Source organism: Temnothorax nylanderi, unplaced genomic scaffold (genome assembly GCF_030848795.1).
Source record: "Temnothorax nylanderi isolate EJ_2023f unplaced genomic scaffold, tnyl_v1.0 TNYL_tig0002_pilon, whole genome shotgun sequence".
Taxonomy (NCBI): Eukaryota; Metazoa; Arthropoda; class Insecta; order Hymenoptera; family Formicidae; genus Temnothorax; species Temnothorax nylanderi.
In genome coordinates, this window is record NW_027249064.1 from 2,733,623 (window position 1) to 2,756,942 (window position 23,320).

A 23,320-nucleotide genomic window follows, 5' to 3' on the forward strand; every position below is an offset into this window, starting at 1 on the left:
AACATCAGTTTTACCCTTAGAAGCGAGAATATCGATTCGCGAGGGTGCTCCTCCCCAAGCCTGGACGTCGCTCGCACAGATGTCCGCGAGCGTCGTCGCTGCGGTTGCCGTCGCCGCCGCCACCGCCGCCGCCGCCGCCGCGCCGCCGCGCCGCCGCCTCCGCCGTCGACGTCGACGCTAGGCGTCACGACGGCGTCGGCAGCAGCAGTGGTGGCGCACACATTGCTCCCCCTGATGCGGGGTGGGCGAGAGTATTGATTGGTCGCCGTGGTCGCCGTCGTCGTAGGCGCCGTGCAAAAGGGTGGCGGAATCGCCAGGCGCCATTACGCGGGCCCGCCGCGACCGTGTCGTCGAGAAGGGCGTCCAGCCAGCGTCCGGCCGCGGTCTCGACTCGCCGAAAAGATGGTCATGATGGCTGGCATGGACGACCATGAGCGCAAAGTCGTTCTCGAGTTTTGCCACCTGCTCGAGAAGAGCAAGCAGCTGTTCAACGGGCTGCGCGACCTGCCGCAATACGGGCACAAGCAGTGGCAGGGTTACTTCGGGCGGACCTTCGACGTCTACACGAAGCTCTGGAAGTTCCAGCAACAGCACAGGTGAGTGATAAAGATAAGGGGAGCAAGCAAAGAGAGAGACAGAAAGATAGAGCGTGCGCGCGTGTGTATGCGTCTGCTGTATATATCCGAGAGAAAGCGAGGGAAATATACATAACTTTGTATCGAGGTTCCTCTGATCTCTTAGAGCACACTTGGTAGCGATTTTTCGAATTACTTTATCAAGAGATAAATGTTATCAAGTGGTCCAAGTGGTTGATAGCGAAAAATGTCTGCCAAATATTTCATAGCGGAAAATTATGTTAACTCGCTCTATTTCGTAAACTCGCATGCGTGTGATTCAGCGATTTCCACCGATTTCTTTGAATGTGATCCATGTCCCCGTCCGCTATCTTTCGATCGAGTAGAAACAGGCATGTTCGGTCAGACCACGACAGTGGTGGCGCTCCGCAGTGAGGCATGCCGCAAGATTATGACTATCGTAGAAAATATCGCATGGTGTCGTTCTTGGCAGTTTGATGTGGAGTACGATATATTTTAGCACGCGAACGTTCGCGACTCCGCAGCGCGGCTCGATCGCGTTTCGCGGGTGACGGCCGACTCGGCGATCTCGTTGACGATGACGAAACGAAGGTCTGTGTGGCGAGATCCACGTGACCGAGTCCTCGTGTGTTGCGCTTCAGACTTTATATTCGTTCGCCAGCCAATCTCACGAGTCAGAATGATCGAATAAATCTAATTTCCGTTTGCATAGACTGGTTGACGTTCCGTGCAACTCATCTTCACGTTGAAGTATTGCATATTGGCGGAAAAAGTTTCACTTGTGTTTCTCGCTCCTGTCGTCGCTTCATTATACGCTAATTACATTATCGTGTAATACGTACGTAATAAGCGAGTCCGCGGTAAACTGAGATGCGGACAAAGGAAGTCTCTTATTCTCTGTTGTTAGTGAAAACTCCATTGATGTTTCCAACTGGGAATAATCTATACTTGTGTGCGTGGGTGTACCATAATCGAAATGTTTATTTCAATGTTGTAACGTAAATTATATTCTAATTTGTGAGATAATTGGTCTTTTAAGTGATATAAGTTTGGTATAATATTTAATTGGACTATTCTTGATCACTTTATTTCTTGGGCATACTAAAGTAAATTTGATTTTTAAATTGATTGATCTTTTCAGTGATTTAATTGGATTATTTTTTATCAATTTTGAAATAAAAATGTCCATGACACTTAAAATTATTGACTTAATTTTGCTATAGAGTATTATATATTTCGCAAATATTGATAGTCTTTCAAGAAAAATATGTTCTTAAGCTATTTTTTGTAATAACTAATCTATAGAAATATTTTGCTGCAAAACGCCAAAACGTTTTCAAACGGAAACACGTGTTTCGGAAACGATAAAAAGGATCACTGAAAACTAAAGTTATCCTAATTGTATTTTAATTAATCGTGAACGATTAATAGTAGATATAGAAAGGATGTAGGAAGAAATTAATTTTTAGATTCGATGGTAATTCGGCGATAAAAAAAAGTAAAATATAGCACACACTGAGCGTGCGTGCGTGAACACGTGCGCGCTCACGTGTATACAGCCTCGCTTTGTTTTCAGAACGATACTGGACACGAAGTATAACCTGAAGAGGTGGCAGATCGGCGAGATCGCCAGCAAGATCGGCCAGCTCTACTACCACTACTATCTACGTACCAGCGAGACGAGCTACCTGCACGAGGCCTACTCGTTCTACGCGGCGATACGCGGTCGCGCCTATTACAGCCGCGCTGCTAAGGAGGACAGGAGCGATCTGATGGTGAAGAAGCTCAGGTACTACGCCCGCTTCATCGTCGTCTGCCTCCTGCTGAACCGTATGAAGCTCGTGCGGGAGCTGGTGCAGGAGCTCGACGCCCAGATAGCCGATTACACCAGCACCTACGAGCCGGACGATCAGCTCGAGTGGAACCTCGTCCTCGACGAAATCAAGGCCTTCGTCAAGGCCGAGTCCGCGGTCGGTGTCCTGCACTCGGACTCGAACCCCATCGTGCTGACCCACAGGCTCGGTCCACAGACCTGCCCGCCCGTCGAACGATCGCCACCCATGTGCCTATCTCTCCAAGAGATCCTAATAGTCGGCAATTGCGCCGATCAGGTGAAGTTCAGTGAGTTGTCGATGGACATGTTCAGAATGCTGCAGACACTCGAGCGGGAGCCCAGGGACGACCCGAATCACCTGCACGACGCCTCGCCGGCCGGTCGGATGCCATTCAGACCCGGTCCCTACCCCGGGCCGGAGAACGGCGCGCCGAGACGCGACAATCCGCACAAGTACCTGCTGTACAAGCCGACCTACAGCCAGGTGCAAGTGTTCCTCGCGAGTGGCTTCAAGGAGCTACCGGCGAACGGCGCGTTACTGCTGTACCTGTCGGCGGACGGCTGTTTCTCCACCGTCAAGCACCCCGAAGAAAGTGAGTGTTTAATCGAGTTTCACGTAGAGACGCCCTTATTGTTCTGTCGCTGTGCTGTCGCAAGTTTATAGACGTTAGACGTAAATCCCTTTATTTCAAACGGAAGATCTGCTGAAAATAGATCTTGAAGAAAGGGTGACGAGCATCTTCCATAAATGTATCTAATTTGTCGCTCGATCGATGGGGCTGCTAGTTTTACCAAGCTGTATTATTGATAAATTATCTCTGTACGCACGCATTATTTAGAAAAATTAGGGATTAAGTAGAAATACTCTTGATGCAAACGGACGTTTAGGCTTTCATTCGCTTCGCTACCAAAAGTGATCTATTATTCATGGGTCAATTAATAATGTACCACAAATATCACGAGATATTTTTATAAAGTATAAAAATAAGTGATGGAATATAACGGCAATCTTAATCGAAAAAAAATTGAATTTAATAATTAAAAATCAACAGTTTAAAATTTTCTTATACGAAATTATTTAAATTATTAATATTTATTAAAAGAATAACTTTTGTGTTATGTTCTCATTAATTTCGTAATGAAAATGTTTTATTAATAACTATTAGAACGCAATGTAAGATGTTCCGAGATTCTAATATAATATTTCAATACGAGAATTTTGATTAAAATTAAAAATAATTTATTGTACCAAGGTACTGAAGATACAAAGATAATAACCGAGTCAACGCAAATACTTAGGTATACAATAAACTTTGGTTGTATTGCCAAATCGTTCTTTCGATTTATATATTTACGTGCCGGAGAACTTGGAGACTTCCGTGAGTTATAAGTCACAACTAATAGGTTATTCTTGTCCGTTACTTTGGCATCGCACAAAATCATTTGGTTTGCAAATCATTACATCGCGCTTGAGCGCTATCAATCCCAAGTATCGAGTCCCGCATTTCACGCCCTGCAATCTCGGGTCCACCAAGTTCGTTCCCGCTCCACTTGAGCCGATCGTGCGCCAGCATAAACGGCGGTCACCCAAAAGTGACCACTGATACAGCAGCGGCCCGTTGTACAGTCATGCGGAGTTAAAGCGAATCACCCGCTCAGCGAAGCCGAAGGCGTACGCGTGTCGGTCTTTTCGGTCAGTTTCCCCGGTCGGTAGTCCGGTACTTTGGCCACCGATATCATCGTGAAAGTGGCCACTGGGTTGGGTACCCGTGCTCTCTCAATTGGAACAGCCACGACGCGATAATCCGCGCGACGTCGTGGCCGCAACCACGTGTTTCGTATACGTGTGGGTACGCGAACACCTCCCGAAACGTCTCTTTGTATCGAACGAGCCTTACGAGCCGTGCAGTGTCCCAGATTGACTGAAAAATACTCGAGAGAGAGAGAGAGAGAGGTTCTTCGACAAACTCTGGCTTGATTTTCATTTATAGAAGAACTGTTTTTGTAAAAAACCTTCTAAAAAATTGCGTTTAATTTGAAATATAAATACATCTTGCAGATCTAGCAGCATTGTTATCGTAAGAAAAAAAAAGAATTTTTTATATTAAGTTTAACTTGAGCATATTTTTATTTAGCTGTTTCATGCTCATCTCGATTTGCGTGGGATGCATATTTCGTTCATTGACGACGATGCTAATAATAACGGAACACTCATAACTCTTCACATATAACGATTTTGAATTCGAGGATGTTCGTATAAACGCGACATTCTCTCGATTGATATCAAGATCATTTTTTTAAACAACGCATTTTTTAAACAATGCATGCATTTCATGTATTTTATTGTAAAGTGTCTCTGGAAATTTATATAGATTTAAACATGATATATTTGAGGAATGACTTGAGAAATTCGAGCAAGTGACTAATTAATCGAAAAGTATCGATTCTTTAGATGATCTAAGTGATCAACATTATTTTCAACAGTAATTAGTAAATGCTTATTAGTCTCGAGGAAGATTTTTTGCTTTTTTGACAAATTTATGTGTTACTTTTTTATTATAATATCTAATTAGCTTATTTTTTCGTTATATTTGCACGTCGTTTATGCTGATAAAAATAATTATCAAAATCAGAGTTACTTACAAACCATTTATTTGTATGTAACTTTGGCTGCGATTTAAGGAGAATCGAACATTACGCCTTAGATCAAGATTACATATCGGCCACTGCAGCGAAGGTCTTTAAAGGAAAATAGAGTATCGTCCCAATATCAAGGCTGCTTCGTAATAAAGATTCGTACCATGGCGAATCTAGCTTTGCAATCAATATCAATGTATTAGAAACTAGGAGTCCATCGATTACAATAATTGGCAACATAAATAATGCGGAACGGATTCCACGGCTTTTGTTTATTGATGATACTGCTTCGAAAAGCACGTATAAAAATTTTAGAACGTTTGCTTATGCTTAGAATTTAGAATTAAAATATTGGCTGCGGTGATGGCAACATTGGGGAAAGTCACGTTTATAAACTTATAAACTGCTATTTATGCCAAGAACATTTAAAATTTTAAATGTTCAAGAACGAGATTGTTTATAATTTAATGTACTTTTACACGATGAGCAATTAAATTTCGAGTCCTCAATAAAAATCATTCAATGTATTAAATAAATACGGACAGTTTTGTCATTTGTCATACAAAGTTTTATTTAATTAAAATATAATCTTCCTGATTTAACTTGAAATCTTAATTCACGCATTAATTACTGCAATGTTTAAATGTCAAAGATTTGAAAATTCCGAAAAAAGATTAAATAAGTTTTCACTGACAATGAGAAAAAGTCATTCAAGATGTATCTCATTTCGGAGAATACACTTTTGCATCTCGATTGTGAATCTCGCGAGGCATTCCGTATTCCGTGTCAGATAAAACACGGTTGAAAATTCCGAGGTTTCCTCAATGTTGTCCAACATCCGTCTGACGGATCGGCGAACGCAGAATTGCACGATGTTGATAAAATCTTGCGATCTTGCAGTGGGGTACGACCTGGGTGGCGTGTCCACGTGCAGCAAGAGGGATCCGGAGCACGGGAAGAGGCCGGCCGGCGGCAAGGAGCCGCACTGCCTGTACCCGGGCGACTTGTATCCCTTCACCAGGAAGCCGCTCTTCGTCGTCGTCGACTCGGATAACAGCTTCGTGTTCCAGCAGATACCGCGTTACTTCGGCCAACCCCTGATGGTGCTAATGTCGCCGCAGGACGTGCCGCCGACCCTGCGCGACCTGCGACACGGTGGCAGCCTGTTCACCTTATTTCTTCACGCCCCCCTCGCCGCCTTCTGCCTTATATGCAACGTCGGGAGCCTGCCCGTGCAACATTGGGAGCGCTGCCAGCGTTACATCGAGCGATTCCTTAACGAGGCCAGTCAGCTCGTAACGCGCTCCCGATGCGGTAAGGACACTCGACACAACCGTTTGTCCGAGGCGTCGATCAGACGAAAACGGCCAAGGAAGGGGCTCGATATAGTGGAGGAGGACGAATTCTGGAAGATCTCGAACCGTCTTTCAATCAGTCTCGCGCTGATCGGCTAAAAATTAGCAGTTATTAATGGAAAGATCATAATTGAAATCGTAGATTTATATTCAGTCTCGAGACAGATGTAATTAACATTTTACAGTGTCACAGGCACTAATCATCGAATTCAAATGTTTTCGACTGTTGTTTAAGAAACGGTTTTTAAAATATCCGTTTAAAATATCTTGAATGTCCACCGTAATAATTTAAGATAGAACGTTTCTGAATAGGATCTAATCGCTCCTGAAAAACGCGTATAGTTATCGAAAAAGATTTATTCAACTTGACCAGGATATCGCGTGGTATTTGATAGTTATAGCGCGGCACTAAGAGAAGGGCGAGCAAAATTAAGATTTTATCGCCAAAACGAGGGCGTATTCGTTGTGCAGCAGCAGCCGCCTGACTCATTGAATGCGACTTACGATCGCGTTACAACAATAAACGCATTTGGCCTAGATCCAAACGAATTTATCAGCGAACTCTCGTTCTCGATTTTTGCGTGTCTCTTTAACTCCCGAGCTAAGAGATACCTGTTATCTTTATCGAGATGAACCGATGTTATATCACGAGCTTTTTATCTTAAAACATTTATGTGCTTTATGCAAAATACAATTAGAATATCTTTCTGTCACAAATTTCCTTGAGCAAACTCAATTAAAAAGTCGAAAATTAATGGGTCTCGGTAAATTAAACTTGAAAACATCGCGTAACTTTATATACAGGGAAAAGACAACTGTGCTTTTTCTTTATTCGTTTCCGCGTCACTTCTAGAAAAGCCTGTTTGAAAGCTCAACTCCGAGACGTCTGAGAAAATTAAAAAGTTGCGGAGTAGTCTTTCATCGAAGTCGCACCGACGAAGGACTAACTCCAAAGAAAAATAAATGCGCTTTTATTTTAACGCCGCGAATTAGAAAAAAAGAGCTGACATTCAAGGCGCATCTTCCTCCATCAAATCGAATCGCTTCTCGATATTCTCGATGTCACGTAACTTGATCCGCGATCTCGCAATTCGTAGAGACCAGCGTGCTGCAGTTCTTCGGTGACGACTTCCTGCGGCTGCTGCTGGTGCGCTACGTGTTCTGCGACGTGGTGCTGAACCTGCACCGCTCGTTCCGGGGCCGGCAGCAGAGGCCTCGTTGCTATCCGCCTCTGCCGGACGCGGAGGTCCTCGAGCATCCCACCCTCCATCACCTGGTGCTCGACCTGGCCGCCTGCCTGGACGCCCGCGACCACTTTCCGGACAGCAACGAGCTCGCCTGACCCCGGCATCTACCCTGCCCGGTCTCCGACACGACGTCCCTGTTACCATCCCATCACAACCATCACGATTACGATTACGACTACTGTAATTACAATTGCAACAATAAAATCGTTACACTGAGACCTCATTAAACCGCGTCTTCGCAGTAATCGCGCAATTCGCGAGATCGCGCGGCCGTGTGTCTGACAGTGAGATACAGGGATCCGGAGTCCCCCTCCCCCCAAAGAACTTGGAACACGGGACACCCGGGGGTAGCGCGCGACACAACACCGTGACACGACGCAACCGCGGCACCGAGGCAGGATAAATCGCGTAATCGCCGGACGACGGGACGATCGCCTACACCGTCCGTTTATAATGACAACGCTGCGACATGGAGAATCCCAGGGAAATATACGATCGGCGATCGAGCGAGTGTTGCTGCTACGCACCGACGCTTCGGACTGATAATGTAAAGATAAAAAAAAACTACCGCTTCTGGTTCTTCAAGAGTTACACACTTGAAAATGCGCTCGAATGCTTGAACTGTAACATAGGTACATATATGGAGTGGCAATATAATTTTCGTACGAATAACACATTCCCGATATTTGCATTCTCTCTATCTCGTACTCGAAACACCGTGAAAGCCCACTTGTCCCCCGTGCCGTTCCGTGCGATTCAAGGCAGAGACGCATCATCGTCTCCGATACCACGTCGCCGTCGTCGTCGTCGTCGTCGTCCTCGTTGTGGTCGCTAGCGATCGGCCGAGAGCGTCACCCACGCGCGCGCGGAAACGTCTCTTCTCCTCCGCTCGTTTATTTATAAGCAAAAAGTAGAGCGCGGTCTACGAGCTTGACGAGGAGGAGTTTGACGTTAACCGTACGGATGACGACTCGCACGGGATGAGCGAGCGGCCATGCGAGTCGGAAGATTATCGAAGAAATTGCTAGGCGCTCACTTATACATGCGATCACTCCTTCTCCTGAACGACACACCAGTCACCACACTGTATCGGATCTTTAGCGGCTGTACATCGAGTGAACGTCGTTATAGGACTCCTAGCGTAACACACACACACACATACAAACACATACATCCACACACAGTGTATTATATATTTACACACACGACACGTACACGCGCAGAAACACGTGCTGTATATTCTATATATTTTATAAAATATTGCAAAAGTATAGAGCGTTTCAGACCTACCGGACCATCTTTCAGTCGCGAGATCGTTGACGTGTTTTTTTTTCTTTGCGAGAACTTAAATCGTGCAGCACCGTCCGTTATTTTAAATTCTACAGATTAAATATCTTGAAAGAGTTGAATAAAAAATTTGTCGAGAAGTAAATCTTGCTTATAGTTAGCGAAGAAACGGTATTTCGTTATTTATTCATACTTGTAAAATTTAGTTTTCTCATTGTTCATGTTATTGGCTGAAGAGTTATTGGCGCTCTACATCGAGATCCTCTTGGTTCAACGTTGATAGTCAAAACGACGTGGTACGTCTGGAACACCCTGTATAATATGACATAGATATCGAGGAAAGAATATTATATATAACGTTTATATAACGTTTTATACAGGTTGACCCGTAATGATGAATGGTACAATCGAGAAGGAAGTGATTCTGTACGCGCAAAAATAAGTCAGAAATGTAAATTGAACTTTTTTTAACGATGCTCCGATTTCAAGAAAATGGATTTAAAAAATTGAGGAGTTTATAATGCTCTCTCCAGCTTAAATAACCGATTTCGATTTATTTTTGTACGTGAAATCAACCTCTCGATTTTACCATTTATTACCGCGAATACCCAGTACATTATGCAGGGTGTCACAGAATTATCATCGCTTCTACTGCCATTTCTCAATTAATTTGAGCCATTTCTAGTAAAAATGTGGAGCCATCAATAGCATTCACAAGTTATATACCGATTTTTATACATGCTCGTATTTATTTATCGCGATTGAAAATGAAGATAACCGCACCATGAGGGTGCGAGCCGAAAATTATAAGAGAAGATCGACTGATCTTTCGGTACGTGAAAGATGTGCCGGTAATCTTGGGACACCAAATACACGTGTATATATTGCGGAACACCATCCGCGCGTATATATACAGAAAGTTACGAATATGTACAATTACGAACGTGCAGCTTTCGAGAAGAATGCAACGCAGCTGCGTCTTTCTCTATACGAATTATTTTTACATTGACCGAGGTGCATTAAACAAAGTCGACATTCGTCATCATCAAGCATTGTATCGCGGTGCTGGCATCGAGTGCCAAGATGTGACACAATCGCCGAATCCATGTTGCCGCGCATGACGTACGTCCGCCTTTATATCTTTCTTTATACGCTCGCGCGCTGCGAGATAATGCGCGTCATTGCAGCGAGATTGTTCGAAAGGAAAAAATTTCACTTTCAAATCAAATCACGTAATCTTCGTTTTTCTGCTATCTCATGTCGAAACACTTTCCCGCTTCGAAAATCATGCAGCTTTTACTCGGATTCATCGAATCGCATCTGCTTCGCTCCAGCTGCGAGGAGGATCCTCGAGGAATAATTATCAAACGGAAACGGAAGTTTCTTAGAATGGAGGACCTCGTGTGTGCTCGTGTAAGGATTATATCTCTTCAACTTTTCTTCCTTTAATTTCTGCAACGCAGCATCTTTAATTTTTAATCACGTTTTTAGTCATATCGCTCGCATTAATAGCGGCAAGAAATATTAAGAGAGACGCGACTTTGTACATAATTAAATAACGAAAGACACGCGAAAGCGCTGCCGCCGTTGACCTTCCTTGATAATTAAGACACCGGTAAGTGGCGTTAACGCAACGTAGAATACCGCAGCTGTACCCTAATTCCGTGCTGCGTTAGCAGCACTCGTCAGCGTCATTTATCGCTGAGAGATGACGACGGCAGCAAGCTCGAGTAGTTCCGTAACGTTTCACAAGCCACGTCGATTCGCTTTCTTCCTCGATAACTGAAGATACCAACGTACCTCGTTAACACGTTACAGAAATACCGTCAGAAATCGCTTTTGGTACTTGGCCAATACGCGAGATTCTCATCGGCGCGACTTTTTCTACGTTTACCGAGCTAAAGCCAAATGAAGAAGAGGAGGAACACCCGTCCGAACCTGGCCGGCCGCGCGGCAATGCACCCGCAGTGAAATTTGCCGCGACGGTCCGCGTGGACCGCGGATGCACCAGGTGACCCGGTGGCTCGCACGGTTCGAGACAGTGTCGCAGCCCGCCGAATACCGGAGACTGCTATAAATAATCCGAAGTCCGCCCCGGTCGCGCTCGCGATGGGCGGCCGAGGGTACTGAAGGGAGTCGCCTAGGAGCCGCTGCAGTGGGCTGCTCTAGCGGGCCGCTCAGCCTCCTTTTCTCTACTCTGTCTCTCCCCTTAATCCGTCTCTCTCTTCCTCTTTCTGTCTCTCCCTCTTCCCTTCGATCTGGAGGGCGAAGAGAGTATTTCGTGAACGACGTCTCGGGAGGAACGACGAAACGTCGTCGTCGTCGTCGTCGTCGTCGTCGACGTCGTCGTCATCGTCGTCGTCGTTCCGTGATCTCGTTCAGGTAGGCAGATAGAGGAAGAGGAGACTGGAGGTGGATTTAGTGCCGGACCACCGTGTGCGGCCGCGGCGTTTCTCCGGGGGTGGGGATGGAGCCGGAGCAACGAGGACGCGCTTCGCGGGCGTCGTCGACGTCGAGCCTCGGACGCGAGGTCCGTTGCGGGTGTCAGTACTACCAGAGCGACTCGCTTCTGCCGGAACGACGCGCTCTCCTCGTCAGACCGTCATCCAGGACGATGCAGCAGCCACCTGCGGTCCGCTGCAGGTCAGTATCCCCCTATCCACCAACGTTCCGTCTAAGTCGAGCCTGACGGGAAACACGTTGGCCCACCCTCGGATCATCGATGTAAAGTGGTCCGGAGAGAATGCCTTGTCCATTTCTCATCTCGCTATCATATCGCGCTTATCGGATAGGTTACACTGTGCGAAACCGCGTCGCGTACCCGCCGCAGCTATTTAAGGTTCGCCCGGGTGGCTATAGATAGAAAGCTCGGTCAGCTCCCAAATCCGCCAAGTCCAGTTCCCCGTCCGCGACCCGCGTGTCCCGCAGCATCCGCGTTACCGGTACACGCGCGCACGCTGCGACGTCCCCGGGACGAGGCTGGACATCTGACGGGACCGTGTTACACTGAACAGAGCGCACGTTTGCAACGAACGTAATGAGAGTAATGTGATTCAGCAAGTCCGAATTCCGGCGTTACAGAGAAGCAAAATAATCTTGTTGCTTATCGATAAAGATGCAACAATCGGTGTAAGATATATAGTTCCAACAACGCGAAAATATAAAAGATGTCCGAAAGATAGACAGACTCTGAAAAATTTGAGATTTTTGCATCGTTTTTATTATTTTGGATTTCTCTATATATGTAGCATTAAAAATTGAAACTTATTAAATCTATGTCACTTTTAATTCTCGATTTAATAGTAAACAAGGTAAGAAATTTTTAGATACAGTCGAATTCTTTATACATTTTATTATTTTGGATTTCTTTATATTTGTAGCACTAAAAATTGAAACTTATTAAATCTATGCCACTTTTGATTCTTGACTTATAGTAAACAAGGTGAGAAATTTTTAGATACAGTCGAATTCTTTATACAGAAAAATGGTGTATTTTTAGAGAATTGTCAAGAGATAACGTGTTATAGAAGGTCGATGGGAAACGTGCAGAGTACTATATTCTTTAAAGGAACAGTAAAAAGATAATCGATTTTTCTGCTTAATTCTAAAAAAAAAACGAACATAGCGCGAAATGACCCGGGGTCATGTATCAGTTGATGAATTTCATTCAAACGACATGATCTCTTCGATGTAGATACCCTGTGTAATTTCGTCCTGCACTTGTTTACGTTGGTCTCATGAGATCGGAAGGGGGTCATACATGTGGGGTAATACGTCATCTTCGAATGGGGGGAAATGGAAGATGTGTAAAACACGGAGCCCAGACACATTTAGAATAATCGATGAATTTCGCGGTGTGACATCCAGTGTATTACTTTTTGTTATAAATTATCGAATATCGTGCATTGACTAAAATTATGAATTTCAGAAATAAGAATTTATCTTTTATCGCGCTATTTTCATCGTACATCACATCACTTTCAGTCGAATATAACTTACCCAAGTAGCAGAGTGATGTCAAATGACGTATTAATAACGTCTTAATGACGTCTTTAACGTCAATAAGACGTCTTTGAACGTCATCTTGCTACTTGGGTACATTTTAGATTTTGTTGCAATTCAGGACATTTCGATAATGTTAGGTCATTAACCGCGACTCGTTTGATAATTTTTGCCGTACGATTGCATTGCATTTCAGTCGTTTATTAACACTCTACTAGAATGGAGCAAACTTTGCTTAGACGGCAAAATATAACGAAGATATCGCATTACATTTCACTGAAGATACATTCAAAATTTGCAGCTTTACGAATAGCAAAACCGTGAGAATTTCATAGTTGTTTATTTAATACCTTGACTACCAGTGATCATCTATAACTGGTGCCTAACTTTCCAGTCACGTTCTGGTGATCACTGTAAAAAATAAGTGCCATTTAATAAAATTCTGAATGACATAAATAGTTAGACAACAATACATATAAAATAGAAAAGGTGCTACTCGACAATAATTTTTTAAATCATAGGTATATCACCCTTTTTGTACGCGGTTATGATAATGAAAAATCTGTCTTACCGTGGCACATACATACGAAACTCGCCGGATAAACAACGCGTTAATGATTCAAAACACGAACACGCAGTTTTATTTATACGCAATCGGTCTCACGATATAAGCGTGAATTCTCGCTGCAGCGAGCACGATTACGAACCGATCGCGCCGCCGCCGTCGCTGCCGCATCCGGCGATGGCACCGGTCGTACGAATCACCGACACGGACGTGATGCCCGTCGCCGACAGCGACGACAGCATCGACGACCGGGGCCGGCTGCCGCCGGAGCTGATCCTGGACGGCGACGTGATCCTGCCGCTGGATGGCAAAATCGAGGACAGCGCGATGGAGGGCCGCGAGCTCGGCGAGACCGGCGGCGAGACTTCCGAGGAACACGAACCCACGGCGCAGCAGTTTCAGGACAGGCTCGAGGAGCGATTCCTCGCACCCACTCCCTACACGGAGTCCAGAACCGACGGCGAGATCAACACTAGTCAGGTAGAGTCCACAATTTGATCTGATAAATATTCACAAGCGTGGAAAAAGATTTGGTTATTGTCGCAGAAAAATTTATCAGGTCCGCAAAAACACTTATAAAACGTGACATGCGGGTAGCTTTGTAACTTAATATGATGAGTCCTGTGAGGTATATTTCCAGGAACATTTAAACATTTTTAAATTAGCGGTACAATAATAATGTTAATTTTTTTCTTTTTATGAAATTTATTTTTTTATTTCACTTATGAAATTTACAGTTTAAATTTTATTTCAAACTGTTTTAACTTATATACGTTGAAATAATAACACAAATCGGTAAATCAATATTCATTGGCCGAGAATCCGTGACTGCTGCGAAGGCTCCTCGTTCGCGAATTGAACAAAAGGGAATAAAATAAAAAACGGTTAAATATAGCTGCGAATCGATTAGAGACCCCCGGAATTTAAAAGCGCCAACGAAGGCTCTCGGGGGCTAGTCTTTGGTGTTGTCTTTGGTTTGTTACTCGCGCCGAATATGCCGCCTATATTTAGCGAAACTTGCGTGTAAAAAGGAGGCGCGAACGCGAGCGTGTCACTGTCCGATTGTGCAATACCGCTGCCGCTCGCAGTACGCTCCAGAAAGCTCGAGCGCTTCTCCATCGGTGGCGCAATCGTAACCAAGAATATATATGGCGCCGTCGGAATATTAATCATCCCTCGACCTTGGCGATATTTTTCAATGAGGACGTGAAGTCGTCCTCGCGCACAAATCCGCGCCCCGCATCAGCCCGCGAAAGTCTTCGCGATTTATTTCGGTGGATCCGACAATAGATTTGAAATGGATTCCGAACCTGGCTTACTTCGCGATTAGCTACAGTGGCTAGCTACCTCGCAGCACTTTAAAATATTCGCTTTTAATGCACTTTGCGTGTTTCTAAATAGCATTGCATGTCGAATGCTTCGCACGATACTAATCCTTCATTGTTGACCTTAAAATGAATTATTTATAATACTTTACTTTCTGACAGTTCCAGCTCTTTTTTTTTACAAAATAAAAGAATCTATGCTGACAATACTAATAATAGTTTATGATGCAGAAATTTTATAAGCTTCTTTTTATTACATTATATATAATATATCAATTTGAAATTTTAGAAATATCTTATACATATAAGAAAGAATTTACTTGAAGAAGCATGAAAAATAAATATCTGTTAGCATTCAGATTAATTATAATATTGATGTAACTCATTAGAATTAAAAACATTCGAGCTTATTTTACATAAGCTAGAGAGAAAGAAGTATATTTATAATTAATTTACCCTAATTTAATCATTAAACCTCGATTAAACTTAAACATTAAAAAGAATTGGTTGTATTTCTAATAGTTTCCGAGAAAATATAGTTTGTACACGGTTTTTTTTAGAGATCTGTGGAATATTGCCGGGTGCCGGGAGTCTCGATTTGTTAAAGATAAGGTTTACGTTTCCACCCCGCATTAATTTCAGAGAAGCATTTGTCATTCCAGGTAGACTCGTCGGTGATGGAGGAGCTGCCACTTCGGCGCGGCGCTCGCGGCCTACCTCAACGACTGAAGACACAAGCTGGCAAGCTGCGCTCTCGGCTCCGTGGTTTCCAGCGGCCCACGTTCTCGTTCCCACAGAAACGACAGAAGCCCGAAAAAGCAACGACGACGACGACGACAACGACGACGGTGAGATCGGCGGCGGCGAGCAGCAGCAAGTCGGACAAGTCCCGCAAGTCCGAAAAGAAACGGCCTAGCAGAATCGATCGCATAAGAACGTCCATCTCCGAGAAGACGGGGAAATTCAGTCTGCCCGACAGGTCCAAATTTCACCTGCCGGAGAGACCGAAGTTCAGTTTTCCGGACAAGTCGCGGTTCCATTTGCCGGACAAGTCAAAATTCACCATCAAGAAGCCCAACATCCGCCTGCCCGACGCGCTCGCTCGCGTTAAGCGGCCGCCTTCTATGCGCGAGCAGCAGAAGCAGCATTCGACAGAGTCCACTGCCGGCTCTAAACGCAATATCTTCGATTTCGCCACGTATCCGCGCATTTTCGACAAGAAGTCCAAGAAGCGCGGCGAGTACGCGACGTCCTCGCCCAAGGACTCTAGAGCCCAGTCAGCGGAGAGCGCGACCTTTCCTCGCGCTCGGAAGGCAAAGTCCTTCGGCGCCAGGTGGGCGCAACGTTTCGGTGACTCGGCTTACGTTCAGGATCAGGATCGTCCGGAGGAAGCGGCGGGGAGCGACGGCTCTCCTCCGTGGCATCAGAGTTCCATGGAGGAACCGCCGAGATTGTCCGCTAGAACGGAGGAGGAGATATTGGCGGCGGCTCGCGCGATTCCGTGGGAGGATACGAGAAAACGAGTGCAATACGACGAGGAGGAGATAGAGTACATGGACTACGAGCAGGAATCGTCAGAGATGTCGGATCGACATCCCGCTCCTCCGAAAAGATCCCACAAGTCGCGAAGGCGGGAAGTGTCGTACGAACCCGAGGAAGTGATAGATCCAAAATTATATGACAATCAAGGAATAAAACATGTTCATCGAGATGAGGAGAACGAGGATGCGGCAATGCAAGATGATTGGCATGCGGATCAGCAGATGATGCAGCAGGAGAAATTCAAACCGATCCCGAGATCGCGATCGTTGGACGAAGACATGCCACGAGTTCTGGAGCAAGAAAAATACGAGGGAGCGTTCATGGCGGTGGATCCGATTCTATTTGAACTGCGGGTGCCGTCCGATGAGGAGGAAGGCGAGCCTTCCTCGATACAATCCGATCGGGAACAACAAGCGTCCAGCGGTAGTTCCTGCGATCGAAGGCGTCGCGGAGTGATAGAGGAGATCGACTCGGACGAGTTCTTTCTGCGGGCGAGCGGTATCAGCCAGGATGACATGAATCTAGGCAATTACTTGACCGACGAAATCCGAGATGCTCTCAGGACAGAAGTCGTCAGCGCGTTGCAGGATGACGAGCTTCCACCTATTCCGCCTCAACGTCCTATGAGAACGCGGACTTTGAAAAAGCAGAAGGAAGATTTAGAGGAGTCCAACGAAGCGGTACCACCGGTCAGACCAAAACGGGAACGATCGGCGGCGGCGCGACACAGTCGAGAAGCATCGATCACGGACGAGAGGTTCCGCGAGCGCACCAGGAGTGACTCCAGAAGCGACTCCAGACACCGCGTGGTATATCAGGCGGAGGGCGATCAACCGGAACCATTGCAGGAGCCATTGGACGACATAGTCGTGGTGAAACCGGTGCGCAGAAAATCGAGGTCGTCCTTGCGCAGTTACTCGCAGCCGCCGATGGAGACGTCGATACTCTCCCCTTCGACGCCCGTCACTATTGTACCCGATTCGTCCGCTGCTCCCTCAACCATGCCACCGGTCGTGCCGACACGCAGAAAGCGTTCGCACCGGGAAACGGTGGCGGACCGAAGAAACGGTGACGTGGGCGCACCGATTTGCAATGGTCATCGCGACGAGTGGGAGATCGAGATCGAGTCCAGGAAGCCGGCGATTCCGGCGAGATCGTCGCGATCACAACAGTCGCTAGACGAGCGATTCGCCAACGGCGACGTCGTCATGTCTGCGAGTCACGAGAACATCGAGGATTTGGATGCGCGGCTTCGACGGCAAGACGTCGCGCCGGAACCGGTACCGATACCACCGAAACGACGATCCCGCTCGAGAACGACGTCGGTCGCCGCCGACGAGGACAGGACGTCGCACGGCGCGGAATCCCTGCCGGAGGCCGGTTACATCGAGGAGGACATCCCGCAAGAGGATGAGAACAGTTCGGCGCGAGATCTCTCGGGTTACGCGATCGTGGAGAAGCGAGAGAGGCCGCCTAGACCACCGCCGCCCAGAAGAAAACGCGACAAATTCGCCACGACGCCGAGACCGACGCCGCCTAAGCGACCCCAACGAGCGTACAGCACTCTGGGGCCCACTAGAACGAGGGACACCAGCATGACGTCGGAGACGATCATCAGCATGACTCTACTATCAGCTGAATCCGTGCCGTACATCGAGGTCGGCGCGGACGAGATGGAACATCGGGACCTCCGTAATGGCGAATTGCTCAACAAGATACAAGGCCGTCCGCTTCCGGCGCCGCCGCGGCCACCCAGAGCGAGGAAGGAGCACGCGGTCGGACGACCTCGCACTCCGTTCGAATACGCGGAGGCAATGGAGGTGACGGCGGCGACGCAGACCGATCCATTGCCGGATGATATGGTGATCGAGGAGATCACCCAGGCGAAGCTCATAATGACACCCTCCAGATCGGGCTCGCAGATAATGGTATCGATGGAGCGTATACCCAGTCCAAGCAGAACAACCACGCCTCCCGTACCTCCGCTACCGATGCCACAGTTTCTGCGAAAAGAGGAAGAGGAAGAAGAAGAAAAAGAGGACGAGCGGCTGTCAGAAGAAGAGGACATCCGAATAGCATATGACACGGTGTCGCTAACATCACCGTCGCCTACAAGAGAGATCGACCTGAAGAACAAGCACAGATCGGCACCGCATCTGGAGGAACGCGTCACAGAAGAATCGCAATCGCGGCCTCAAGTCAGGTCGGGTCTATTATCCGACGAGCCGCTGAGAATCAGCAGTCTCGAGGTCGGAGATTTAAAGGTCGATCGACTGAGTGTGTCGCAGATAGAAGCGCACAAGATCGTGGCGTCTGAGGTGGACGCGATGATGATTACGGCGTCGGAATTGAGAGGCGGCGATTCCATGGAGGACAGTTTTTCGCCGGCCATTATCAGAGAACTGATGGCGATCAGAAGCCACTTGGAGACCGTGATGACTACCCAGGCACAAGAGAGACATCGCGAAAGCGAGAAGGAATCCGCGAGCCACGCGACAACCGACATTCCCACCACGGAGGACAGTCAAGTTCAGGAGCGGCAATCTGCTTCGCAAGATGTTTCGCCGGAAGCGGCGAGGCCCAGCGAGACTGTCGGACCAGCGTCGACGGAAGATGAGAAGACCGAGGCTGGCGAGGACCAAAAGGTTGTTAAAACAAACGTAGTAGATGTCAGGGACAAAGAGATATCACACCCCCTCTCAATTGCTCAAACCAAAGAATCCCCTCCCCCACAGACATTTACGATAGATGAATTAGAGTCCAAGGATAAAGAATCTACCACACATTTGCTCACGGTCGCTCAAGATAAGTCCTTACAAATTTTAGATTCCGAACATCCCCTAACTTTGAGTTCGCGAACCACGTCGGACTCCCACGTGGATGAATCTCGTGCCTCATATCCTCGGTCGGATGCGTCTTCAACCCGATCCTCTGAATCGAGAGAGACGCCGGAACGCGTTGGCGAACCTCCAAGTATCTCTGTCCAGACTACTACTACTACTATTACTACCACTACTTCTACTTCTACTACTACTCCTACTGCTACTGCTACTGCTACTGCTACTTCTACTGCTACTTCTACTACCGAGCTGGGCGCAACGTCTACGGGTCTTCGTGGCAGCAAGGACGATGTGTCCGATAGTAAAGAACAGACCCCTCGCAAGTCAAGATCTAGATCCTCCTCGCCTGGCAGAGGGTTCGCGCGGCAAACCGCGTCTCCGGTCCGTTCATTGCCACCAGCCATTTCCGTGACTCCTGATACCCCCGATTCGACCGTATCAGGACACGGCGGTACCTCTACGGACGCTAAACCGCAGCGTGCCGTCATTTCCTATTCTTCGGACGCGAAACAGAGTGTCCCTAAAGACAGTCATCAACCACAGCGCGCCGTTATTTCCCACTCTTCTGACACAGGACAATCCCTTACGGAAAAGCAAAGGGGGTCCTCTCAATCGCCGGTATCCTCCTTTCCCTTAAGCTCGACTCACTTCATCGCCTTTCCAGCTTCCGAAATTCCAGCTCAGTTCTTTTCTCTGAGTGAAACGCCAACGAGTCAACGCTCTGATACAGAACCTGGTGTTATAGACACTACGCGGCAGCTTCTCCGAGCACTCCGATTAGTCGGTTTGAAAGCCATGAGGTATTTCATAGGGTATTTAACGTCTACGTTATGTATGGACGACACGAGAGAGAAGATCAGAGAAGTGGAATTAGCAATATGCGCCTTGTTACTTCTGATCGCAGGCTTGTTGATATATTATTTCAGTAGCACACGGACTGTGACACATCATCATCATTGGGATTACTTTAATCCCCCTCAATAGCACTTCTACAATCCGATTTGCCTACATCGTGTATACAAATTGGTAAATAGTTCATTGGTTCGTAGAAATTAAAATTTTATATATTCCTAATTGTATAAATTTTTATATAAGAATTTTGTCTCGAAGAAAATACAGACTAGGACACGACAAAGTAAGGAATTTGAATGGAATTATAGTTCTTGTACACGTAGAATAAAACAAAGTGCCAGGTTTGTAAGAAACAAATTGTAATTATATTGCTAATATATGCCAAATATACCTACAATTATAAACTTTAATATTTATAAAGAACACTATTTACAACAATTCTTAGCATAATTTTATGCGCTATATATATATATATATATATATATATATATACATACATACATCAGTTAACTTATTTAACTTATATATATTTAAGAAAAAATATTATTTAATCGAACCTTTGCTTTCCTGATTTGTTGCCGGGGAACAATTTCTATTTTTAATTTCTTCTAAAAGTAATTACAATTGATTTTCTTTTACGTAGAGCATAATATGCACTCAAAGTTTTAATAGATATTTTCGATACAATCATTAATAATTAATTCTGTTCTTTTTTTCTTACAACAGTGGCTCTATAATTTTTGAAAAAGCTGAAGCGGTTGAGAGCGATAAGTGAAATGGATGGTATGATATCTTCCATCCAATTGAAAGAAAAAAGACAGTCTAATAGAGTCACTGATGTCATATCTAGTCCGATATATGATATCATTAATTACCATTTGATAAAGTATCATAAGCAAAAAGACATTCTCCATAATCCCACAAATCAAACTCAACCAGTGGGAGGACATAAAAAAAGAATAAGTTAAAGACTAAGATTCAACTAATTAACAAGGTTCGACTGTATAACATTTTTTCTTATACATAGATAAATATTTCTATGCCATTATGAATTTTGTTATAATTATAATAATAAATCAGTTATTAGATAGAGAATATACAAATGTTTGATATTCAAATTTGTTGACAAATATAATACGTCATAATGAGAGATGGAAGAACACAATACTGAAAATAAATTAACAGATGTTTTCAAATGAGTAGATATAACAAAGTATCATAATATGGTGCCCCTACCAAGATGACAACCCGGCACCACACTAATTAGCCGGGCAAAAACACTTACTCGCGAGTGCCTGGCCGCATCGACTAAAATATATAAACAGATTCGGCAACAAGCCTTATTGCCCTCACCGATGATCTCATCGGACGATCGGATGATCGACGCCACCACTAAGATCACCACTGGGCACATACTTGTGAGTCTATCGCGACTCGCAGAAAGTAGCACATGGTATTTTGGGAATCTCATACTCCTCTCCTACAATCATCATCACACTACATAACGACTCGACGCCGAAATGTCATGATATATATGGATATTATATTACAATATCGAACATTTCGGAAATTAAGGTCAACGAAAATACCTGCATTTACTGGAAGAGATCCTCTTCATATACTTTAAGTTCCCGCCTGTCTTTATGTGCACTTTTCTGCGAATAGTTAGCTGCTATTGGCGACCACATAGAGCTGGACATAGTATCGCTAACTTGCTCTATTATCGGCTGCCTCCTTGCTAACGATACTTTCAACTGGATGGAGGAAACCATACTGCCATCCATTTCGCTTATGGCTCTTTCAGCTGCATCAGCTTTCTCGAAGGTTATAAAGCCGTGGCTGTAAGAAAGATAGAACAGAATTAATTATTAACAATCACATCGAAAATATCTATTAAAACTTTGTGTGAACATGAGCGTAGGTAAAACAATTTGTACTTACTTCTTCTCTACTTCCATAGAAATATTGACGATATTTCCGAAGCTTTGGAAGTGCTTCTTTAGATAATCCTCCGTTATCTTATAGCCACATACAAATATTGTATTTCCCGCACGTGGCTTAACTTCCTGCTTGGCCGAGGGAGATTGAGTATCGTTGGTAGTTCTCTCCCCAGTGTCCTGAGCACCGACAAAGCTATTATATAAATCCTTCACTTTTGGCCTCGCTGCCTCCGTTTCTTCCTCCTCCTGCGTTGCTGAGAACGGTTGGTAAGAACTAATCGTCTTTTCTGTACTGTTCAACTTCCTTTCTAGCCCGCGAGATCTCTTGAACGTTTGCTCCGGTCGCTTTGGAGTCTTTGGAGCTGTGATTACGCCAGACTTGATCAATTTTTTGGCCACTTCGCGAGCGTCTCTCGCTTCCGTAGGCCGCTTTGGAGCCTGTGGAATGCGTTCTATTTCTTGTTTAGGAGCCTTTAGATCTTGCAGCGCTTTTTTCTGCAGAGCGAAGGATGATTAACAACATAGAGGTAAGGTAATTGTTCCTGTATATTGCTAAAGAGACGTACAGATAAAATAATTGTTCGAGAAAACGATATAGATAAAATAGAAATTTGGAACTTACGTTACAAATTAATTGAGAAACAAATATCTAATAGATAAATTAAATTTCATCATACGCGTCTAAAATATAACCTGTACCTTTCTCTTGAGCTTGTTGAACTTGGTTTGAAGCATCAACTCTTCCTCGGTTAGATTCGACGGAAAATGTAGGTACACCATATTTTGCATGTAATATCAACAACGCACGAAGTCCTTCGAGTCCGTCTTGACACAGAGATCGTAGGCTTATTTTCAGCAATGTTTCCTCACAACTTGCGACTTGCGACGCTCTGACGGAACGGAACGTGACCAAACACCAAACTCACCAAACGCGACAACGTGCGCGGTGTGACAACTCTCGGTCCCGACATCCCGCGTGATCCCGCGTCTCGCACGACGCACAGTCACGTATATGTATATGCCAGCGCAATAAAAGGTACCGTTACGCCCGTCACAGAAAAGGAAGCGCCACATTTTGCTTTAATATTTATAATATTATACCAATTTAAAATACGCTTATAATATTAAAATGATGTAAAATATGTATTTTTAATATTATAAGAAATTTCGTTATAATTTTGTTATAATAATTGTATGTACCAAATTAACCAAATCAGTTATTAGATCCCTACGCCTAGGTACGGGTTTGTCGGGACGGTCACGTGGTCGGTCACGTGGTCGGTTACGTGCTGACGCAC

The 23,320-nt window shown here is 45.3% G+C and overlaps 3 protein-coding genes and 2 long non-coding RNA genes across 7 annotated transcripts; 2 read left to right on the forward strand and 3 right to left on the reverse strand.

Annotated features, from left to right (window-relative positions):
- The first annotated feature begins 134 nt into the window (after positions 1-134).
- LOC139769154 (protein SCAI) lies at positions 135-7,887 on the forward strand. Its single transcript, XM_071699979.1, has 4 exons — positions 135-596; positions 2,173-3,023; positions 5,968-6,381; positions 7,520-7,887. Exons 1-4 carry the CDS (start codon positions 403-405, stop codon positions 7,762-7,764), a joined length of 1,704 nt encoding a protein of 567 aa, XP_071556080.1. The 5' UTR covers positions 135-402; the 3' UTR covers positions 7,765-7,887.
- Positions 5,066-10,944, reverse strand: LOC139769207 (uncharacterized). The gene is made up of 2 exons (XR_011717501.1): positions 10,757-10,944; positions 5,066-10,422 (listed from the first exon to the last, which is right to left on the reverse strand). It is a non-coding gene; the product is annotated as an uncharacterized lncRNA (long non-coding RNA).
- Positions 10,925-20,492, forward strand: LOC139769147 (uncharacterized). Of its 2 annotated transcripts, XM_071699964.1 has the most exons (4): positions 10,925-11,599; positions 13,649-14,003; positions 15,511-19,035; positions 19,217-19,371. In XM_071699964.1, the coding sequence occupies exons 1-4, from the start codon at positions 11,424-11,426 to the stop codon at positions 19,232-19,234; spliced, it is 4,074 nt and encodes a 1,357-aa protein (XP_071556065.1). In that variant the 5' UTR covers positions 10,925-11,423; the 3' UTR covers positions 19,235-19,371. The 2 variants fall into 2 exon arrangements, with proteins under 2 accessions (XP_071556065.1, XP_071556056.1); XM_071699955.1 differs by having other exon boundaries at positions 15,511-20,492.
- LOC139769216 (uncharacterized) lies at positions 13,280-13,692 on the reverse strand. The gene is made up of 2 exons (XR_011717504.1): positions 13,530-13,692; positions 13,280-13,369 (listed from the first exon to the last, which is right to left on the reverse strand). It is a non-coding gene; the product is annotated as an uncharacterized lncRNA (long non-coding RNA).
- Nelf-e (negative elongation factor E) lies at positions 20,425-22,979 on the reverse strand. Of its 2 annotated transcripts, none has more exons than XM_071700085.1 (4): positions 22,722-22,979; positions 22,024-22,517; positions 21,676-21,921; positions 20,425-21,562 (listed from the first exon to the last, which is right to left on the reverse strand). In XM_071700085.1, exons 1-3 carry the CDS (start codon positions 22,809-22,811, stop codon positions 21,678-21,680), a joined length of 828 nt encoding a protein of 275 aa, XP_071556186.1. In that variant the 5' UTR covers positions 22,812-22,979; the 3' UTR covers positions 20,425-21,562; positions 21,676-21,677. The 2 variants fall into 2 exon arrangements, with proteins under 2 accessions (XP_071556186.1, XP_071556176.1); XM_071700075.1 differs by having other exon boundaries at positions 21,672-21,921; positions 22,722-22,977.
- Between the last annotated feature and the right edge of the window lie 341 nt (positions 22,980-23,320).